This window comes from Aplysia californica, unplaced genomic scaffold (genome assembly GCF_000002075.1).
Source record: "Aplysia californica isolate F4 #8 unplaced genomic scaffold, AplCal3.0 scaffold00069, whole genome shotgun sequence".
Taxonomy (NCBI): domain Eukaryota; kingdom Metazoa; phylum Mollusca; class Gastropoda; order Aplysiida; family Aplysiidae; genus Aplysia; species Aplysia californica.
Genome location: NW_004797339.1, coordinates 132,890 through 156,112, shown reverse-complemented (window position 1 = coordinate 156,112; position 23,223 = coordinate 132,890). Strand labels below are relative to the sequence as shown.

The following is a 23,223-nucleotide window of genomic DNA, read 5'->3' as shown; positions in this document are numbered from 1 at the left end:
AGGGGAACAACAGAAAGATTTTTGGACCAATTTTTGTTTTGTAAGAATGTTAAAAACACTTTTTGTGTAACCAGGGGGCATCACTGCAAGTTAAAAAAAAATAAAAATACAGCCCCCAAGCCAGGCCGTTTCGTCTGCTGAGACCGAGTGAGTCAGACTGCTATCCGTTGTTCTACAATCTTGTAGGTAGGTAAGAAATAGTAGAAGAAATTGTACACAGATGATGATAATGCCTTCAACACAGTACTATACTTGTACTGTAAAGAGCCATTATCTTTTACAGGAGTTTACAGTTGGATTCTACTCGGGAGTGTTTATCCAACGCGCGCAATAATTGCGTGCACCAACAACACTTTATCTTTTTGCTATTACTCACGCAATTGCGTGCAAGGTATCGTAGCCTACTTTGCTATGCACGCAATTCCATGCTGTAATGATGTAGAATCTAGTCAAATTACCTTATCTAGATCTATATCTAGTAGCAGATCTAGATCTAGATCTAGTAGTCCTCAAAGTCAATCATGGATGTGGACCTTGCTAGCACACTCACACAAGTTAATAGTTAAGGGGAGGAGCAACCCTTGATTTTGCAGATTTTGGGTCAGGCTAAGCACATTTTATGTTGGCTGATTTTTGAAGATTAACCCTAGAAGCGCTCAGCGTTTCACCGGAAGTAACCCGCCAAAAATGCCCCGCCGCCACGGCCGATCAGTTGTAAACATGGGGGTTTGGCAGGGGGGAAACAGCTGAGATACCCGAAATGTATACCTGCTACACTGAAAAATGACCATTTACGGCTCAACAGATGATAAAAAGCATATAAAAGCATATATTTTCTTTAAGCTGATAGAATGAGCCATTCAAAAATGATCAGCCATCAAACAAATACAAACAATGCCGAGAACGCGATAGACTCAACAATTAGTACATCAGCACGGCGAAACAAGTGATAACACATAGCGTGTAGTCGCTCAGCGGGACCGCGTCACTTTATCGATCGATATCTCGGCCAAGAGACGCTCTACGAGGTCAAGATAACTTGCAAAGTCATTGGTCACTATTTATAACTTTGGCCTGTAATTGATCTACGTCATTTTCCATATAAGGAACACTGGAATTTTCCATTGAAAAGGGTCAGCGTCTATGCCCTTTAAATAGGGCCTGCGCGCTTCCCGGTCTAAGTAGGTCAGCCCTATATATAGGGCGTGCGCGCTTCCCGGGTAGCCCGGCTCACGCCCTTTATATAGGGCCTGCGCGCTTCCAGGGTTAACCATTTTTTCCCCTAAAAATAGCAGGGATACAATTGAGAAAGACTTTGTTCTCCAGGTAATTTGCCTTTAAAAACATGAGGATGGATTAATAGAGTGAATTTTCACAATTATTGTCGGTTTTCGCAAAATGTAATTTTTGTGGAGTTTTTTCCCTACTCCTTCCTTAGATAAAGTTTTCTTCCTTTTGACATGAAACTTTCAGGAAACATAGATATATCTAGTTGGCAAGGCTGCCATCAATGTGACTGAAAGATATTTGCGAAAAAGTAATACTTTTCCATATATGGCAAGCGATTACCGTCATTACGCAACCTAAAATATATACTTTAAATAGGAAAATTCTCATAATTTTTTTTCTTTTGCACTTATTGAAAAAAACTTGCTGTTACTCTGATAGGGTTTGGTTCAGGTATATGGTCAAATTTGGTCTGTAAATAAGAAAGCCTTAGGGCTTTGAAATTCATTGTTTATTTTCAAGATGGCGGCCGTTTCCATAGCAACCGTTGTAGCTATGCCAAAATAAAATTGTGTATCAAGAGATTTTACTATGTCTAACTTATATGTGTACTTCGATTTGATCTTGAGCAACAAACATAGAAAATAAATGGTCCTCAAGGGTAGCTCCTGCTCTCCTCCCGTTAATTTCACATGAAGCTACAGTAGGCTACAGCGAGCACCTAGCACGCCTCTGTGATTGGCCCAAATATCTATCTAGATCTAGATTAGATTCTAGATATTAGATGAGGGAGGACTTCCGTAACGAGCGACCACTATGAGACAGAGCAGAAAATTGAGGGCTAGAGATCTAGGGGTAGGGTTTAGGCTTAAGTTAGGGTTAGGGTTAGGCCTCTTCTTTATTGTGTTTAATGGGGTGGTCGCTCGTTGAGGAAGTCCTTCCTTAGATGATGTATTTCCGAAATCTATTTTTGTCGTTTTCAGGGGTTTCCCCCAAGGTGGATGGTTAAAGAATAAAAAGATAAAGTTGTATGAGAAATGTTGCCATGGTATTCTTTTGCTTTCCCTCCTGTTTCACATTTAACTACTATTGTCTCTTTTCTACTACATATTGATGCGCTGAAGAGCATAATTTATCTGATTATCGACTTCACTTCCGTCGCAAATTGATAGTTAAAAAAATGTTCAATGGTTACTAATGGAACTTTATCACACTAAGTCTTGAAGCCTAACTACGTAGTAATTTCCGCACTTTGGACCAATTGAAGTTTTGCAGTTAGGTTTTGACTAACCATGACAACAAAACTCAAAATGATCAAAACCATTATATTCATCCCAACACTCACTTACCAAGGCCAAACATGGACCACGAACAACACCTTAGAGCAAAGAATTACAACTTTTGAAATGCGATGCCTAAGAAAAGCAGTAAACAAGACCAGGCGAGACAAAATTAGAAACACAGTAATCAGAGAAATGGTAGGGACAAATGATGTCATGCATCACATCCAACTTCAAAGATTCAAATGGTTCGGACATCTCATGCGATTACCAACACACGACCCAGCACAACGTGCCTACATAAAAAAATTCGATGGCAACAAGGCAAGAGGGCGACTGAGAAAGACCTGGATAGATGGAGTCAGGGAAACATTGACCACCCATGGCATCCCCCGACCCAAGCTCTCCGGCTGGCGGCAGAGAGACGTCGCTTTCTTTCCGCAACACCCAAAAGGGTATAAGCGCTGATAAAAGTAAAAATAAAAAAGCAGTTAGGTTTGAAATTTTCTTGAAATTAATTGATTTATGACAATTTTAGTGGCTATGTATTGCAGTTTGACCCTCAAACTCAAAGCAGTGCGTCTGTGTGCGGGAGTGAAATAGATAGAATGTAGAATAGAGGGTTAGGGCGGATGGGTAGGGTAAGGTTAGGTCTCTACTTTATTGTGTTTGTTAGGGTGGTCACTCATTTCAGAAGTCCTTCTGATATGACTATGACTACAAACTAGGCTTAAAATTGAAAGTAGGGTCTCTCTTTTTTCTTAGAGTGTTTAAATGGTTGAAATCAACCCAAATATAGATCAAGTGTCAAGTGTGTTTGTGATTTTTAAAAATAATAACAAAATGGAGTTGAGCTGAAACTTGAAAAAATCCTAGAAAATTGAAAAATACTGATACATAATAACTCTGCCCGTAAACTGATCTCAACCAAATGAAGACATGCGGAAAATTCATTTCTTGAACTACCATAATAGCATAATTTTAAAGTTGCTGGAAGAGTTGAATTAAGATTAATTATCTTTTAATTTGAGCAAATAGATGGAAAATGAAGGAAAACCTGATAATCACAACTTTATAGGAAAAATGAAGAACTTGTCCATGCTGAACTGCACTAGAAACCAGTTCGTTGGAATCATTTTTATTTCCCAACACAGTTGCTCTAAGCTGCAGATCATTTTGTGTAGTCATTAAAAAAAGGAGTTTTTGAAAGCAAATTTTGTAAAGAGATATATTTTCTTTGTTCTAGGGATTCAGGATATATATCAGGACAGCTCCAGAATTTTTTTCCATGCTTGGGTGGAATTTAATTTTTGTCATTCGTAATAGAGAGGAGAGTCATTTACAAATTTGGCTATAATTTTTCTCCAAAGTAAAGCTAGATGTTTTATTCTTCATTTGAACAGGAAAGGAATTTTATTCAACATCTCACTGAATATCTTACCCTCAAACAATGTGTGAGGAAAGACTTAAAAAACCAAGAACTGTTGAGAATTAATTATCTAATTTGTATTGACAGGGGTGTAAAACATTTCCAGTCTCTATCACTATCACCCACTCTTTTTCAACCTTTGTTATTGTTGTGTGTGACTATATGATGTATCTAAGTTTGTGTAAAAAACAACTGATTGGCCTTAATGTATTAATTGTGTCCACGACACATGCATGTAGTAAACCAAACCCCAAACTTAGGTCTGTGTATTCTTGCCAGGTTCTAGAAAAACCGAGTGTTTTGCTGCTGTCTGCTGCGGCGATGGCCACGTCCCAAGATACGGTCAGTTCTGGCCTGCCTCCGTCTGACTGGATGGCCGAGCTGCCGGAGAAGCTACACACCTGGCCCCTCATGAAGCTGGCAATACCAGGTGAGAGGGAGGTGAAGGGTCAAGGGCAGATGTGGGTGGATTGAGTGTGGAGTGGGAGTTTGATTAGCCTGATTAAAAAGATCATTAACACAATGGGAGGTCATTTAGTGCAGGGAAAAAGTAAGACAGGCTGCATGTTTTAGGACTTTCTTTCCCGAATTTCCACTTTTCCCATATTAAAGAAAATGTCCCCCCCCCCCGGGAATGTTACTTCTAAAGCAGAAATCCACCACCATGTTGTTTGTTCCATTGGATCTGATAACTGTTTCATCTACTTCTTAGCATGCATTTTCACCCAGGTTCGAATGGATACCCAGCTATAGACAACGAATGTTTTTGTCAGGTTTTGAGTGTTTGAGCACTTCATCGGCTGCTTGCACTGTATGTTTTCTGGGAAGCTGAGAAAGTTTCTGGGTGTTCTAGGGTCTGCTGGGGTAATAATAGCTGTAAAGTGCATCGAGCATTCTGTTGAGAGTGAATATGCGCTATAAAAATGCAGTTATTATTATTATTATTATTATTATTATTATTATTATAGTCCTGTTTCCCAAGCACTTAAGTTTTCACCTATGACAGATTGTTGAAATCAAATTTTGTACAGGTTCGGTAATAGCCATTTAATCATTTATTAGTCTTTTATTGTGGAAATTCTACTTTTGCAGATTTAAGCCTGGCTAGTTCATTGGTTGGTAATATCACAGTCATTATAGCAGAATTATGAAAGTCAAATTTTTGGTGTTTATCTTTTTATTATAACAGTGTTTTGTTTCATTTGCTAAAAATTTAATAATTGTGACATTTTCTTCTTTGCTTATTAAGTTATAAGGTTGAATAAGGTAAGCACTTTTTCTTTAATTTTTTCCAAATAGATAAAAAATAGCTTAGGCAGTTTTGTTCTGGCTGTGACGACGTATTGTTACCCTGTGCACAGGTTCCCACAACTCTGCCACGTTTGGCATCGACCCAAAGGCCGAGTGTGCTCCGGACGCCCCGACAAACGTCGCGAACAGCGTGCGTGTGCCGGTGCTTGGTGAGGCCGTGAGGGCCGTCTGCCGGGCCTGGTCGGTATGTCAGAAGCTGGACTTCCGGCAGCAGCTGGAGTCTGGCATCCGCTACTTTGACCTCCGCATCTCCACAAAACCTGGATCAGAGGACTTTTATTTTGTGCACACGTTGTACGGGCCAAAGGTCAGTCTTTTTGTCTTATGATGTTGTTTTTCGGGGTTATATATGAAGGTATTGTACCACAGTTTAGATGAGTGTGCAAGTTGCGCTCGTTAAAGATCCCTTGGTGGTCTAAAACTGATAGTGGCTTCGGCCACCACCCAAGCAAAATTCAAAATTTTCTACCAACTGAAATTTTTTTAATGTGTCCCGCGGGCTCATATGACCTTACGCAGTTGTGAGTGCCGTAAAACACTTACAAAAAAAAAGCAACCCCCCCCCCAAAACAAAAAAAACAACAACAAAAAACAACAAAAACAACCCCAAACAAACAAACGATCAAACAAACAAACAAAATCCCCCCCCCCCAGTTTAGATGTTAGGTGACTGGTGTCTGTGGTGTAGCGGTGAAGTGCTTCGCTGTCACATGGAGGAGACCTCCCTAAGTTCCCACTGCTAACGATCCCGGTTCACTTAAGATCCCGGTTCACTTAAGATCCCGCTGTTTTAAAAAACCTGAAATTTTACCCTTCAAAAGTCACCCCTAAGATCCTGCTCTGATTCGCTCTGAAGGTCTACATTCGGCTAAGATCCCTCATTTCAGATCATAATTCACGGAACAAAAACCCGGGCGGGCACAGCCGATCAACCAAGAAAAGTTGAGATCAATGAATGGCCCGTAGCGTCAAAGATCAGCCATTACCGTGAATGTGATCACATAAGCGTTGTAAAACTCGATGAAATGGTACAATGTTTGCCCCTGACGGGATCACACCAAGCTGTGAACTGACCGCCGCCTTTGTTTTTTCTCCTAACATCGCACTCGCATCTGAGCTCTCCAACTAAACTTAAATCACATCGTTGGGTTGGCAGAGCCTCAAGCTCGCTCCAGGTGGGATCATATCAAACTGTGAACTCTTCCCTGACCGTTGCAGCCTTGTCTCTACTCCTGAATTTGTGAGACAGACTAAATTTTAATTGGTGTGGTCCCCACAATGTAATAGTGCATGACAAAGTCGGGGGAACTCGGTCAGAGATGGAAAGCTATACATTTTGGACAGGTAAAGGGGAGGGGCAACTCAATAAGCATAGATCTTGAGACTGAGACTCACGATAAGATAATAAGTATAAATGGCATGCCTCATTCCATAATGATTGGTCATTAAGGTTGACCACTCTTTGCTTGCTGTATGTCTTAAACAGACCCAGGGGTCACGTCAGTTCATTTTAGAGTGGAGGGAGACCATTTTACCGATTGTGAGCCTTAACATGGGTCACCGTAGATTCTTCCCTGAGTTTGTCGGCTAAGATCCCGCAGTTTCCTTGCTCCCGAGCACAGAGATCTTAGTCGGAGACTACTGTGTCTTGGTCTTTCTGCTGGGATGTTGTGTCCCTCTCAGCCTGGATTGGTCCTGACAGGCAGCGTCAGAAGCCCACCTCCTGAATGATCTACGTTGTGTCAATTGAGTCATAAAAAAAAACTACTATTGAAAAAGAAGATGCAAAAGGATGTTAGATGTTTATCCTATTGGTAATATTTTATACCAGTAGGGTCAGATAGGAGAGATGAGGGACCATTGATTCTTGTGGGAAAACATTTGGGTAACTGGGTTTTTCTTTCTTGATTCATAAAATTTTGAGCTCTGTCCCTGATATTTGTGAATTTTGTTAGTGAAATCAAAACACTTATCTCTCCTTTTCGCAATATCTCTAATCTTTGGCACTTATCAAACCTAACTGAGTTGCAAGTGCTGTAAGATTCTTTACAAAAACTAAAACTGTTTTTTTCTGACTTATATACATATATATATATGGCTATTCCATGCAGTATATCTGGGCTGTCATGACGACTGCTGGGCTGCCTAAATTGACAGATTTTTCCAGTAGTTACTGATTTTGGACCTGTTCTACTGCCATACCGATAAAGGTTTAAAAACTACCTGATCTTCGTTTAGCACCGAGAGTAAAAGAAAAAAAAAAGCGTGTTCTGCAGTGCTTCCAAACTTCCCTGTTTTTGTCAAAATCCATATTTTCTGAAAGTTCTGTATTTGCCGCATCATCATATCAGCTCCATGAGTGTAAAAAAAAAAAGAAAGAGAGAGAGAGAGAGACAGCGTTGGCTCATCAGCATTCCGTAGCAAAGGATCAGTACTTGCCTCCTTAACCTCTCGGATTTTACAGTGACTCTCGGCAGTAAGTTGTACATCTGGGTGTCTAAAAAGAAGAGGACCAACTTAAATGGCAATAACTTGGTTATCTTTGAACTAATTTTGATCAAACTTCGCAGAAATAAAATTCAACTATGGGGACGGTACATTTATCTGTAGGGAAAAAATCAATGTATTTGGTAGGAAAATATCAAATTAAAAACATTTCTACCAAAATTGACTTAAATGCAAAAAACTTTGCTACTTCTTAAAAGTCAACCATATTGTTCTGTTTCAAATAGTCACTATTAATGCATTTAAAGAACAAATTCCTACAAAATTGATATTGCTAAATAAAATCAAGGAAGGTGTTCGCTATCTAAATCTCCGGGTGTAGATAATTTCTTTCTATACAATCTCCCAATACGCCACTCAAAATTTTGAATAACTGTGGTGGCATGTTTCTGGGTGGATTCTTTGGACGTCCTGTTCAACAGTGAGTTTCAAATGTTGGATTGTTTTCCGGTTGTTCCCCTAGACCCTGTCTGTCAAAAAAACCCAAAGGTAATAATCGAAGGGGCTCAAGTTGGGAGGAATGTAGCAACCATTTATTTGTTAATTGTGGCTTACAAGGCGTTCCCCCAACCTTTCTTGCAACCATATTATTGTCAGGTCCACTCTTGATGTGTGGGTTGTGACCCATCCAACTGGAACCAGGCCTGTGCAACATAACACATTCTCCCCAAACTTCCACAAAACTTTCTAAGCATGTTTAGATATTTGTCTGTGGTGACGGAAACCATACCGGGCCAATCACTCCCCCGTAGCTACACGCTTGTACGAAATAGAATTTTGCGTTTTACCCAATTTTGGTTGAAATTTTAAAATCTTGATATTTCTGGAGCACATTGATTGATTTTCTTCATATTTACAAACTTAGTGTTCTCGTGGTTGAATGTATACATTCTGATTTTTGTTCAAATTAGTGTAGAGATGACCGAGTAATTACCCTTTAAGCGGGTCCTCTTTTTTAAGACATCCTGTATTTGAAACTGCCAGATTGCGCATTTCACACACTTGACCATTGTCCCTCTATGCGGTTGGCAATATATTTTCACGGTCTGTCTAGTTCCAGAGAATTTGTCAGTACTGGTAGGAGGATTCTACGGCAGCAGGATAAGGCAGGGGTGCAAGAAACTGATGCTAAAATATTAAAAAAGTGGAAGTGGTGCTCAGCGGTTTTAACATTCGACAATGGGACGTGTAAATGGAGGAAAATTAGAATACTGGCTTGGTGATTGTATCATCAGAATTGATGTTCTTACATTTGTGAGGCATCATAGTGAAATCAGGCGCTCGTCAAAATAGGCTAATGAAATCAAATAAATCTGTATTTTTTTGGCCGATGGGCAATTTTTTAAACTAATATTCTTTTTTTGGCTCAACACCTTTTATGTCTATTTAAAAACACATTTCTGTGTGGATTTTACTAAAAAATACGGTGATTAAAGGTGCAAAAAATGTAAATTTTCAGTTTCCATGGACTCGCAAGCTAAGTAAATAACTCATTTTTTGGTGGCCGTTTTCTCACTAATTTTAGCTCTGAGACCAGGTGACCCCCACCTCCTTCATTCGCAAATGTCTCAATTTCTATTCAATGGATTATTTTTTCATTCAAAACAAGACAAATGAAAAAGCTCTTAAGATGTTACCAACAATTCCACATGCCGAAAAATTGACGAGCGCCTGATTCCACCACGTTGTGACTCATTTGCTTAGCCTACTGTCAATGGTGCCATGACAAATTTGAGTAGAGGAAATTGAAAAAATGCCATTTTCAATCCTTGGAAGGCTCTAAATTTCAATGTGGACCTTCTGGAGGAAAAAAACCACATTTTTAAGATGCATTTGGAAGTTGATCTGCTTGACGCGGTACTTGAGGATAAGATCTGGAAACTAAATTTTATGATTAGAGCCCTGTGCGGCATAGTGCCCCTATGTTGGATGCCTGTACATCATAATAGTTTGTTACTGATTAAAACTGGTTCTGTTACTAAGCATTTTGGAAAAAAATTAATATGTAGTATTTTCGGCATCACTACATCCCACACTCTCATGGTCACAGTCCTTTCAGCTTCGGCTCTAAGTACATGCTGTCTTCCACTGTCACTGTTTGCTCTGCCGTTAGCCGATCTATAAAGTTTTCTTTAAATAAATTTTGTCTTGCATGCTTTTTAAAATCCGTGAATGCTGAAACCCAAACATGGTTTTTACAGTTATGTTCTGGCCTTTCCACAGGCCAAGATCGGGATTCATGAAAAAATTTTTTTAGAGCAAAGCTAGTTCAAATATTGTCTGTCATACCACAGTCAGACTGGACTTATCAGTGCACTGTTGGTATGCTTTTGTGAGAATATATGTTTTAATAGCTTCTTTTAATACGGGCTGAGTTTTGAAGTCAGTTTGACAGTCTCCTTGCGCTCAATTCCACATTCAAGACTGATTGATGGGTGCTTTGAATGATTGATGGGTGCTTTGAATGATTGATGGGTGCTTTGAATGATTGATGGGTGCTTTGAACGACATTTCATACCCGCCCCCCTCCTCCCACGTACATAAATACACGCAAGGGTACATATACACACACACACACACACACACACACACACACACACACACACACACTCACACACTCACACACATTTTAAAAATATGATTACCCAATATCACGAAAAACAAGCCCCACATGTACATCTTTTTTTAGACAAAAAGGGATTGAGAAAACAAAGAGTGCTGAGGGGGTTGAGGTGAAACGTGATGTTGAGGGAAAGAAAACTCTCCAACAACAGTGGCGGAGGAGATAAATCCTCAGACAAAGGAAAGAACGTTGTAACATGTATAGGGGCCTACATTTTGCCCCAACTTACTTACACGGTTTCTAAGTGGGTGGTTTGCAGGGGCCTACATTTTGCCCCAACCTACACGGTTTCTAAGTGGGTGGTTGGCAGGAGCCTACATTTTGCCCCAACCTACACGGTTTCTAAGTGGGTGGTTGGCAGGTGCTCTGGTATGGTTTGTTCCCCCCCCCCCCCCCCCAGCGTGACAGCCGTCGTTAGTTTACATGGGTGACGTCACTCCCAGCGAGCTCAAGTAATACGCGTATTTAAAATCTAAAAAAAAGAAACCTCTTCAAGGGGAAGCAACCATTAAAAAACACCTTTGGATTAGTTATTACAGGGTTATGTTTCCTGAACCCATCCCGCGCGCTCATATGACGTTATGCAGTTGCGAGCGCGTTAAAACACTTTACAAATTAAAAAAAAAAAAATGTCTGATTTTGTAAGCACACCTCACAATAATTGATTTTTCTCTTTCCTCCCAAACTACACCTCACAATAATTGTTTCTCTTGTCTCCCAAACTACACCTCACAATAATTAATGTTTCTCTTTCCTCCCAAACTACACCTCACAATAATTATTGTTTCTCTTCTCTCCCCAAACCTCAGCTGAGCGAGATGCTGGAGTCGGTGAGCTCGTACCTGTCGGAGCACAGGAAGGAAGTGGTTCTGCTGGACCTGAACCACTTCTACGGCATGGAGGAGGAGCACCACGCCATGCTGCTCTCGCTGCTCACCTCGCACTTCGGGGAGAAGCTGATGCCGTGTGGGGACCCGCGCCAGGTCACGCTGAGGCACATGTGGGACCTCGACAAGCAGGTGGGAGCTGGGAGCCAAGCTTAGCTTGGTGTTCAAGTTTTGTTTGTTTTGGGTTAACTGTTGGGGCCCAAGCTTGGTTTGGTTTTGATCTTTTGGGGGGTCAACTCTGGTGGCCTGTGGGTGGTTGGCGGGTGCTGTGGTGTGGTCTTCTCCTTCTTTCCTGTTTTGTTTGGGTTATCTCTTTTCCTACCATACCATGGTTCTCAACATCATCGTGACCAAGCCAGTTTTTCTTTTCTGACTCTAGTCAGAAATAATTAAATTTTGTTAAATTTTTCAAAACTCGAATGTGTCATATGGTATATCATAATACAAGGAAATGAGTCACTTATCAGAGGATTCAAAGAACACAAGTAATCTGAGTAGTCTGAGCCTATAAAGTAATGGTTTGATTATCTGAGTCATAAAACTCTGGCTGGAAGAGATGGAAGAATTTGCCGAGCTGCAAGACACGACTCACGGCCTCCAAGAATGTGTATGTCACCATCATCATTGCCTTTCTCACCCTGCACCAGGGTATAGGCCACGGACAAACACCTTCCACTTTTCTCTATCCTGAGCTAGCCTCTTGATGTTATTCCATATGTCACCTTACTCTCGGACTTTTGTCTACCCTCAGAATTTTTCTAGTCTCCCAGAACCTTGCGGTTACCCTCTGTGTGTCTCCTGTGTGTGTCTCCTGTGTGTGTCTCCTGTGTGTGTCTCCTCTGTGTGTCTCCTCTGTGTGTCTCCTGTGTGTGTCTCCTCTGTGTGTGTCTCCTCTGTGTGTGTCTCCTGTGTGTGTCTCCTGTGTGTGTCTCCTGTGTGTGTCTCCTGTGTGTGTCTCCTCTGTGTGTCTCCTCTGTGTGTCTCTGTGTGTGTCTCCTCTGTGTGTCTCCTCTGTGTGTCTCCTCTGTGTGTCTCTGTGTGTGTCTCCTCTGTGTGTCTCCTCTGTGTGTCTCCTCTGTGTCTCCTCTATGTGTCTCCTCTGTGTCTCCTCTATGTGTCTCCTGTATACCTCTGTTGTTTTGTGTTTTCCCTTTTCAGTTTGCCTACGACAACCCATTGTGATCAAAGTGACATTGACTTTCCTTTCTTTAAATTTAAGGCAGCTGAAAGTTCCGATTTGTGTCAAAATTATGGATTTTGAGATGTGGGCATTTTTGGCTTCTGTGCCCCCTTCCTCCCTGTTCTGGTGTCATATAATGGGGTTTTTTTCTTTGCTGTTGCTCGCAGACGACATTCATTTGATTCCTCATTAATGAAATCTTTTAAATTGAGTATCTTTATCTATCTCCTGGAATATTGCATCCCACACAGCCTAGTTGGTGCTGACAGATGGGGTCAAAGGAACCTTCATCTTAAATTATCTAAATTGTCTTGATGAGGGCATACAAGATTGCAGTCATATTTTTGTGGAGAGCGTAAAAGATTATATTTTATTTGAGGGCGTACAAGATTGCAGTCACATTTTTGTTGAGGGCGTAAAACATTACAGTCGCTTTTTTTTGTTGAAGGCATAAAAGATTAGTCACTTTTTTTGTTGAAGGCATAAAAGATTAGTCACTTTTTTTGTTGAAGGCATAAAAGATTAGTCACTTTTGTTTTGAGGGCGTAAAAAATTACAGTCACATTTTTGTCTCCCCCCCCCCACCAGGTCCTTGTGTTCTACCAGCACGACCTGGCTTCTAGCTTCACGGAGGTGTGGCCGGCGTCCTCCATCATCGCCCCCTGGGCCAACACGCCCCACGAGGAGCAGTGCCTACAGTTCCTGTCCCAGCGGTTTGACCAGCCACAGCCCGACCACTTTGTTGTCTGTCAAGGTCAGTGGATGGTCAGCTCATTGCCTGTTTTGTTGGTGTGCTGGTAAAAATTTTGCTATATATATGTAGTATAACACAGATAGCTCGATTATGTTGGGACCGGCCTTGGTAGTTGGAGGGATCCGTAGTTGGAGGGATATCTTACAAAGATAAAGAAGAAAAAAAGAACGGGCCTGCAGGCACCGTAAGACGGATGCGTGATTTCGAGTTTTCTGTGTTCAACATATCCGTGTTATACTGTAATACCTAGTGGTTTCTTTTTAAATCTAGGAAGGCTTCAAATTCCAAACTGTACATCATCAAAGGAAAAAACCCCAACACATTTGGTACACGTGCAACATTTTCTTTTCAGTCAGTTTGAGGGAAAGTCACCTTTAATAATATTATTTCAAATACCCATCAGTCTCTCTGAAAAGTTCTGGGAAATGACATCTAAAGTACAGTTCATCCAAAGTTTAAAAGGTTTCGGGTCGTGAATAAAAAAAATTAAAAAAATTACAGGAATGATAAAATAGCAAATTGCCTGAATAATGTGTTTTTGAGAATAAAATTATTGAAAAGTTTCCAAGTAAAATACCCTTGTGTGTCCTAAATGATATATGTAATTAATGCCATTTTTGGAGCCTGTAGTGTACAAACAAAGGCATAGTTATATAAGTGTATTGTGTCTGAGGGCACCACTGGTACTGGATATCTTAAAGACAAGAGGACCCCCTTAAACGGCAATAACTCGGCCATCTTTGAACCATTTTAAATCAAATTTAGCAGAAATAGAATTCAACCATATGTCAGTGTAAAAAAAATTAATCCATTTGTTAGAAAAATATAAAATTTTAAAAATTTCAACCAAAATTGGCTGAAATGCAAAATTTTGCAACTTCTTAAAAACCAACCATATTTTTCTATTTGAAATTGTCACTATATGTGCATTGAAGAACAAATCAATACAAAGTTTTACAAAATAAACTCACGGGAGGTAGCCATTATTTAAATCTCCAGGTGTAGACCATTTCTTTCCATACAAACTCTAAAACGCCACCGGAAATTCTGAATAACTCTTGTGGCATGTTTCTTGGTCGATTCTTTGGACGTCCTGTTCAACATTGAGTTTCAACTATTTGATTGTTTGTGGGTTGTTTCCCTACACCTGTCTGTCAAGAACTCCCAAATGTAATAATCGAAGGGGGCTCAATTTGGGAGGAATGTGGTAACCATTTATTGGTTAATTGTGGCTTATAAGGCATTCCCCAAACCTTTCTTGCAACCATATCACTGTCCCCGTCGTTTTATTCAAGAAAAATTCTGAAATTATGCGAACTGAGCCCAAAAATGTGAAATTATGCGATTCTGTTAATTTTAACAAAGAATGACAAAGGAAAATAATCAGAAATTATGCAAAAAATGATCAAATTTTGCTAAATTATGCGGGGTGCATAAAATCACGGGAACAGATATCAGGTCCACTCTTGATGTGTGGGTTGTGACCCATCCCACTGGAACCAGTCCTGTGCAACACAACACATTCCCCTGCCCAAACTTCCCCCAAACTTTCTTGGCATGTGTAGGTTTACTATCTGGGGTAACTGTTGTGGTTTTACCATCCTTTTCCTAAAACCATAACGAGCTGGTCATGCCCCTGTAGCTGAATGCATATATTTTCAGAGGTATAATTTTGTGTTTTACCCAATTTTGGTCGAAATTTTTGAAATTTGATATTTCTTGAACTCATTGATGTCATTCATGTTTACAACATTGACGTCCCCATGGTTGAATTTTATTTGTTGATATTTTAAAAAAATCAGTGTAGAGATAGAATCTAGATATAGCTGAGTTATTATCCTTTACTGCATCCCCCTTTTTTTAAAGACACCTGAACTATAACCATTATCGTGTCAGATAGCTTCTCTTTGCACAAACTCTTATTCCTTTGTGATACAAAATACAGTGCAGCCTCTCTATATTGACCTTCGATATAACGACGTCCTCTGTTTAGCGACAGGTCCCGATTTTTTTCCGATATATTTTTGGTTGCCTCTCTATTACGACAACTGTCGATAACAACATTTTTTCTGGTCCCAACAATGAAAGAGAAAGGCTGCCCTGTAACCATCATTCTGTCTATGAAATTCTCTTTCCTTAAACTCAACTAAATTTTTAACCAGACCCTGGCTCAGCTTATTTTAGAAATAAAATCCGTGAAGTCCAAACCAAAACTTATTTAAGTTCTACTTGGGAGGAAGGAAGGGGGAATGATATTGACCATCAGTCTCATCTGAAATCACTTTCTCTCCCTCCCCCCAGGTATCCTGAGCCCCACCCCCAGCCACTTCCTCAACGTGTCCAGCAGTCTGGAGTCCATGGTGTGTCGCTTCCGGCCCCGCATCTATTCCTGGATCAGCCAGCGCGCGGCCACACACCCGTACAGCCTCAACATTGTCATGGTGGACTTCGCCCAGGGCGGGGACTTTGTGCAGAGGGTGCTGAGTTTGAACCTGACGCGAGCTGAGGCAAAATGAGGGCACGGACCGAGAGGAATTCTTACTTCATCATTACCGGGACAGTGACAGTGAAAGGACGCTGCTGATTGTGTCATGTGTGTGTGCTGGTGTGTGGCAGACTGTCATAGGATGTGTGTTGTATTGGATGTGTCATATCGCATTGTGCCACATAAGATGTGTCATATCATATATTGTGCCTCATAAGGTGTGTCATATCATATGTGTCACATAAGGTGTGTCTTATCCTATTGTGCCATACAAAATGTGCTATAGCTTGTTCACTTTCGTCTGACCGCGGTTAAAAACGGAATAAAAACAAATTTCCGTGTTTAATCTTTCTGTGTCTTTGCATTCGGGTCTAAAAGTTTAGCGACCAACAGAATCTAAAAGCCCATTCATAAAAGTCACTGCAAACTTAGGTTCCAACACTTTTCTTTGATGTAAGCCTAAAGCGGGTCAACAAAATGATAGGGGATTTACAGCATACACCTTAAACCAAAAAAGTTGACATATTTTCCTCAACACCACACTCTAACGTTTGCCAAAGAAACACGATTCAAGAGACGGGGTGAGTCTTTTTCGAGACTCACGTGGAGCACGTGGAGGCATTTAGACAACCGGGAGATGAAATCTTCAAGCTTACACTGAAATGTTGGAGCAGGGTGCTGTCGCTGTCTCAAAATGAGCAATTTTTAGGCAAGGTTACTGAAAGTCATTTATTTTAGTTATCTTGTGTATGCATCCAAAGAGCTGTTTTTAATATAGGACCCAAAGAGAAAAACTTTTTTATTACTGGGTCAAAAATTAAAAAACAACAACTTTTGTTTATGGTCGCTAGCCTGCAGAAGTGCCATGCAAAGTTTCGTGGACATCGATAACTTCCTCAATGAGCTTGAATTTTTTTACACGGTCAGATGAAGATGAACAAGCTATATATATTGGTTGTGTCACCGACAGTCCTGATGACGTCACTGTAGGCGTACTGTGGACAGTCCTAAAGTACCGGCGTCTGTGGTGTAGTGGTTAAGATCTTCACCACCGCATGCAGCATGCAGAAGACTTGAATTTGATTATTCATTGTTGCAATTCATTGGAAAGCTGTGAAAATGTACCAAGCCCTGAAAACAAAATATTTCAGAAGAGGAAAAAACTTCCATTTTAAAGCAATTGTAGGTACCCATGTAATGTATCTTTTTTTGCTTTTATTAACATTTAGAATTTGAATTTCCCCAATATATTTCTTGAGCGTATCACAGATCATACGCAACTAAAACCACATATCACTTGCAACTAAAACCTCAGATCACACGCAACTAAAACCACAGATTACATACAAATAAAATCACAGATTACATGCACAATCACTTGCAACTAAAACCACAGATAAAAAAACTGCAATTTTTAAAACTGTCAAACTTTTTGGGCTTAGTACATAGTAGCTGACCAACTGACCAATGAATTAGTCCTTTCGTCACATAATGGATGTGTGTGGAACTTTCTTGGTGTAGTCACGGCATGGGATGAGTGTGCTGGCCTCTGGGAGACCTGTACACAGTACACAGACCTGCCTATGTTTACAAATTATTCGCAATATTACGAAAAAAATGCCAAATATTTTACCCCATTCCGAAAATACAAATGTACTGTGAAAAGTCAGAAAATCGAGTCAATTTTATGAATAATTAATTCTACGACTAGATTGCACCGAAATAATTCTTTAACTCCCAGCAGTTTTGCCTGTTTTGGCTTTTTCATTTATGTTTCAGGGGTCCTCCATACCCTCAAGCCTCATGTTTATCCACTCCAGCTTTCTTAAGGTGTGGCATATTTTTTGTGTTACTAAAAATAAAAATAGATGCAGTAACAGAAATCGGACTACCCCAACAATTATGAAGATGAAATTTTTTTTTACAATTTAGAGTTTACATTACTTTATGACAAAGCACATTGAATTCTGCATGTAATGTGTCAAAGACACCTCATTCTGCCTGTAATGTGTCAAAGACACCTCATTCTGCCTGTAATGTGTCAAAGACACCTCATTCTGCCTATAATGTGTCAAAGACACCTCATTCTGCCTATAATGTGTCAAAGACACCTCATTCTGTTGAGAATAAAGAAATGAGGGCCGTTCTTGTGCATTCTACAAATTCTCGGTTATTTCCCTTGAAACTGGAAATTTCAGAGCGAGAATTTAAAATAAAACCATCAATTTTAATACCTATTCTATATTTTTTTGTCTATTTAGTCATTTTTATTTGATAAGAATACCTTACAAATCTTTCTTTAGAAAAGTAAATGTATTTTATGGGCGAAATACCACATCACAAGCCATCGTATATTTATACGATATAGTACTGCATGAACTGCTGGGAGTTAAGACGATCATGAGTAGGCCTATTCGTTAAACGCTGGTTTCCAATAGACTGATTAGGCCTACTGTTTAGTATCGTTTGTTCTTTATACGACTTGTGGTATCGGGCGCGTAGTTTCCACAATACGTCTTGATTCTATATTTGGAATACAACAGCAGTTTTTTTTAAAACTCCACCTTGTTATCACACTTTTGAATTCAGGATTCCTTCCGTTTTCCCGGCGAGGAACGTAATTTTGTCATTCGGCAACGCTTAGGTCTAATTGATTTCACGTAGGCCCCTACTTTATATAAGGAAAATAATACTAGCTATTACTAATTTTTAAGTCAAATTACTAATTTTTGGCAGTTTTATTACCGATTTTTAAAGTCTCAAGTAGGCAGGTCTGCCTGTACATTGTACCGATGTGTGTTTGTGGAGTGTCTGATTGCTCTGTGAGCCTGTACCAGTCTGTGCTTGCTCAGCATTTATTTTTTTGGTGATTGTGTAGGTTTTTTTTGTTCTAGTAAGGTTTTACGGCGCTTGCAACTGCATAAGGTCATATTGGCGCCATTGTGTAGGTCTAACACCCCTTTCAACACTGGAACATTACACAAAAGGCTGGACTCTGAATCTAACGTCCATCTCTGAATCTGATAGGACAGAGCCGGATGGATGGAGAGCCTTAAAAGCTCCCACAACAAACTTAACTTATAATGGCCAGTTGAGGATTTGAACCATGGTCATTTGCTGTGTACTACAGCATGATACCGACTGAGCTGACAGTGCACCCTATTCTGTGGTTGATGGACCAAGTTCTGCTTTTCACCTGGGAGCCAAGTTGAGTGTATTAAAAAAACAACTTTTAGTGTACCCGCACGCACAGACTCTTTTTTATGTGATTGTGATTGATATGTAGGGCCTGTATATGTGAGGCATCGTGATGAAATCAGGCGCTCGTCAAAATAACCAAATCAGAGAACCAGGCATTTTTCTGCCAGTTTAACGATTTTTATAGTCCACATAAAAAAGCATTTCCATGTGAATTTTACTGAAAAACAAAATGCGTTATTTTTCAGTTTTCAAAGACTCTTTAGCTACTGGAGTTACCAAACTTTGGCGGCCATTTTCTCACTAATTTCACCACTGAAACCAGGCGACCTCATTTCCTTGGATAGTTATTTCATTAGAAGCAAGGGAGATAAATCAGCTTTCAGATGATACCAATAACTCCACATGGCCAAAACTTGACGAGCTCCTGATTCCACCGCGTGGTGACACAATTAGTCCTGTTGTCACGATGGACGTGTGGGGGGAACTTTCCTGGTGAAGTCACTCAGGGTGAGTGTGGTGGGTTCTGGGAGACATGTACATATGTACCGATACACTCCTTGACTGAAACAGGGAAAAGTATCATGTTCGCATGGATACCTAGCCATGTGAGCATCCGAGGAAATGAGCAGGTAGACGACCTGGCGTAGAAATCCTTATCCCTTCTGCTGGGATCAACGACGAACACTCTCCCACAGACTGACTTTAAAAATAAAGTAAAAAAGTACACCTCCAGCCTGTGGGAGAGCCACTGGAAAAAAACAAACAAATAACAAACTCCACAATATTAAACCCAAAACGCGAAATCTTTCGGGCCTCTCCAGAAAAGACGAAGTCATTTTTACTCGATTACGCATCGGACACACGGCCCTAACACACAAATACCTCCTTCTGGGAGATGAGAAGCTGTTCTGTGTTGGATGCGGCCCGACACAGATTTTACCATTAGACACATGTTAACAGAATGTCTAGACTTCGTAGAGACCTGAAAGAAATACTTTAATTGCAAAAAATTACAAGATATTTTCTCTGTCGTTGTTCCCAACAGAATCTAGATTTTATGAAGGCCATTGGGAAGTTATGAAATAGATTATTTGAAATTTTAAAGTGTTATTTAGAAAGTTGTTTGAAATTTAAAATGTATTTACACTCGATTTTTAGCGTTAAAAAATTTTTAATTAGTAATATTGACCAGAATAAGGCCGTGAAATGAGCTTTTGAGAAAAAAACCAACTTGTTCCGCGCGCTCATATGACCTTATGCAGCTGCGAGCGCCGTAAAACTTGTACTATAAAAAAAAAAGTGGAATGTCTGAGCTCTGTGAGTCTGGACTGGTCTGTGCTTGCTCATCCTTATGTAGGTCGTACGCCCCTTTCAACATTGTAACCTGACTCAAAAGGCTGGACTCTGAATCTAACAACCATCTCTGACAGTGATAGGACTGAGCCAAGTGGATGGAGAGCCTTAAAAGCTCCCCCTAAACAAACCAAGCTCATAACGACAAGTTGGGGATTCGAACCAGGGCCATTTGCTGTGTAATACAGTATGATATCAACTGAGCTAATTAAACAGTTTGCTGTGTGATACAGCATGATACTGACTGAGCTAATTAAACAGTTTGCTGTGTGATACAGCATGATATCAACTGAGCTAATTAAACAGTTTGCTGTGTGATACAGCATGATACTGACTGAGCTAATTAAACAGTTTGCTGTGTGATACAGCATGATACTGACTGAGCTAATTAAACAGTTTGCTGTGTGATACAGCATGATATCAACTGAGCTAATTAAACAGTTTGCTGTGTAATACAGCATGATATCAACTGAGCTAATTAAACAGTTTGCTGTGTAATACAGCATGATACAGACTGAGCTAACAGTGCACTCTATTCTGTGGTTGTTGGACCAAGTTCTGCGTTTCACCTTGGGGCCAAGTTGAGTATTTAAAAAAAACTTTTAGTGTACCTGCACGCACAGACTCTTTTTCATGTGACTGTGATTGATATGTGTATATATATTTAAATATATTTATTATATATATGTTCATGCTTGGAATTAGAAAGCCAAAATTTCCTGTGCTTCACAGTGGAGTCCGCTTAAATCAAAATCTACAGAACCGCCAAATTGCTTTGGTTTAGCTGTGTTTTCAGTTTACAGAGGTTGCTCAAAGGAAGAAAAAAAAACCCACTGGAAATTTTACCTTTTTTAACGGTTCAATCCTGTTTTCAGATTGACCGTGGTAGGTTTAAGTTTTAGTTTAAGCGGACCTTACTGTACTTTCTAAATCTGAGACTGAAAAGTGTTGCAGTCTGAATGGTTAAAATGTATTTTTGTCGTTTTGAGACCGGTGAAGAAATTAATGTTGCTGGCTCAGGCAGGATAGGGAGGGATGGTTTGGTTCTGGAAGTCTAAAGCCCTAGTTACACTTACACGCAACGATAAATTGTCAAAAAACTGGACGATCCATCTATCATGAGACAAATTGTCAGGTGTAACCACAAAATTGTACAAAGTTTGGACGATGACTTGGAGACTGGGTAGAGACATCAAGGGTGCTAGATATTATCTGTGCGATCACGGTCAGATTTGGGGGAGACGCGCCGTGACGTAGAATCACGGAAAAATTTGCCACTGCGCACGATTAAACTTTGGGCTCCAAATTTTAAAAATAATTATCGCAGGTAAAAACTGTGTCTCAAAATAAGCAAAGTTCCTTGCTGGGATTTGATGCATTATTATGTATATTTTAGCAATTTTATTATTTAGTTGATCGTCAATGGTGAAGTTGTGTATCAAGGTCACCCGGTGCATTGCACATCTGCAGTCAAGTCAATGACTAGAAATCTCCCTGATAGAAAGAAAACAGGACGATAGATTGGAACGACAGACTACACAGCTCGATGATACAGACAGTTTTCCGATATATATGACGAATCTGACACAATTTATGGTTAAGTGTAACAGGGCCATTAGTGTTAGATCTGTCCTGGGGGAGCCATTGTTGTGAGTCATGATAGCTAGGGTGAACAAGTAAGAGCTGGTAAAATTCCTCAGTATCTTGATGAACACAGAGAACACAAGGCACTGGGAGGAATTAATTACTAGACAGAACACTTGCTTGCTCGCCGTGGCTTGATTTCTTCGATAAATCAGGAAATGTAGACTTCTGAAATTTTTGTCCACATTTTGTAATGTATTTTTACTTATTTACATTTATATCTTTGTAAATATTGTATTGTATTTATAAGAATAGTTTTGACACTGGATGTTTTTGAAAATATGTAAGACATTGTGGTGAAATCAGGCGCTCGTCAAAATAACAAGATGGCATTTTTCCGTAGGCAGGTTTGGCAATTTTTCTTTGAATATTTGTTTTTTGGCTATCACCCTTTATGTCCATTTAAAAACACATATCTCTGTGTATTTTACTGAAAAACGTTGATTAAAGGCAGAAAAATGTACATTTTTTAGTTTTCCAAGAACTATCAAGCAAGTCCCCAAACTTTGGCTGCCATTTTCTCTCTAAATTTACCGGTGATACCCACCTACTTCAATCGCAAATATCTCGACTTGTTTTCAAGAAAGACAATTATTTTTTTTCAACAAAAGCAAGGCAAATGAACAAGTTTTAAGGTGATATCAATAACTTCATAAGCGCCTGATTCTTGCATGCCATGTCACATATGATCTGTAATTTTCAATCCCTGGGTTCCAAAAAGTTTGGGATATTTTTGAGTAGTCAATTGGCATCTGTCTCTTAAAGGGCCCATTTAATCTGACAGACGTCAGTCCTCTTTGACTGATAAGAAAGTAATAATATTATTATAATTGAGGCTATACTGGAACAGATACTAAGAAAAGGGGTCACCTGCGAGTTAAACAATTATTTTTATGATAGGACGCAGTTATTAACGTTTATAAATGAGAGTACAGGGTCATAGACTGTCCACTCGGCCACATTGTTGTTGGGACCACTGCCTGGACAGTCTGCCACTCGTTGACGAGAGAAAACTGACCTAGCAGTATATCAAAATGAATCGTGGGTGATTCTTTTTCATGATGGATTATGAAGATTAACAAAAATAGTATTTAAATTTAATTTTGTAGAGGGTCTGGGCCTACTATTTCTTATAAACACAAAAAGAATGGACAACTGTATATGTACGAACACCTGTAGTCAAATCTGATGCTGTGTTTGCCATTACTGTATTTATTTGTTGCTGATATTGCACAGGAACATCAGACAATTGCATAAACATGACAATTTATCAAATAACAAGTCAGAGACTCACATGGTGAGAAAATTAGACAAAATAGAGAGAGAGAGAGAGAGAGAGAGAGA

At 39.8% G+C, this 23,223-nt stretch overlaps 1 protein-coding gene across 4 annotated transcripts in view; it reads left to right on the top strand.

The window, feature by feature from the left end:
• The window catches only part of LOC101849444 (PI-PLC X domain-containing protein 3), a 20,049-nt gene extending 4,023 nt beyond the window's left edge, over positions 1-16,026 (top strand). The window contains exons 1-6 of one of the 4 annotated variants that reach the window (XM_005093750.3): positions 90-186; positions 4,216-4,366; positions 5,298-5,554; positions 11,185-11,394; positions 13,031-13,196; positions 15,498-16,026. In XM_005093750.3, the coding sequence (XP_005093807.1) occupies positions 4,258-4,366; positions 5,298-5,554; positions 11,185-11,394; positions 13,031-13,196; positions 15,498-15,712 (957 nt within the window). In that variant the 5' untranslated portion in view covers positions 90-186; positions 4,216-4,257 and the 3' untranslated portion in view covers positions 15,713-16,026. Of the gene's footprint in view, positions 1-89; positions 191-4,215; positions 4,367-5,297; positions 5,555-11,184; positions 11,395-13,030; positions 13,197-15,497 lie in introns of those variants that run through there. The other 3 variants (XM_035968588.1, XM_035968590.1, XM_035968589.1) reach the window with 3 other exon arrangements.
• The last annotated feature ends 7,197 nt before the right edge of the window (positions 16,027-23,223 follow it).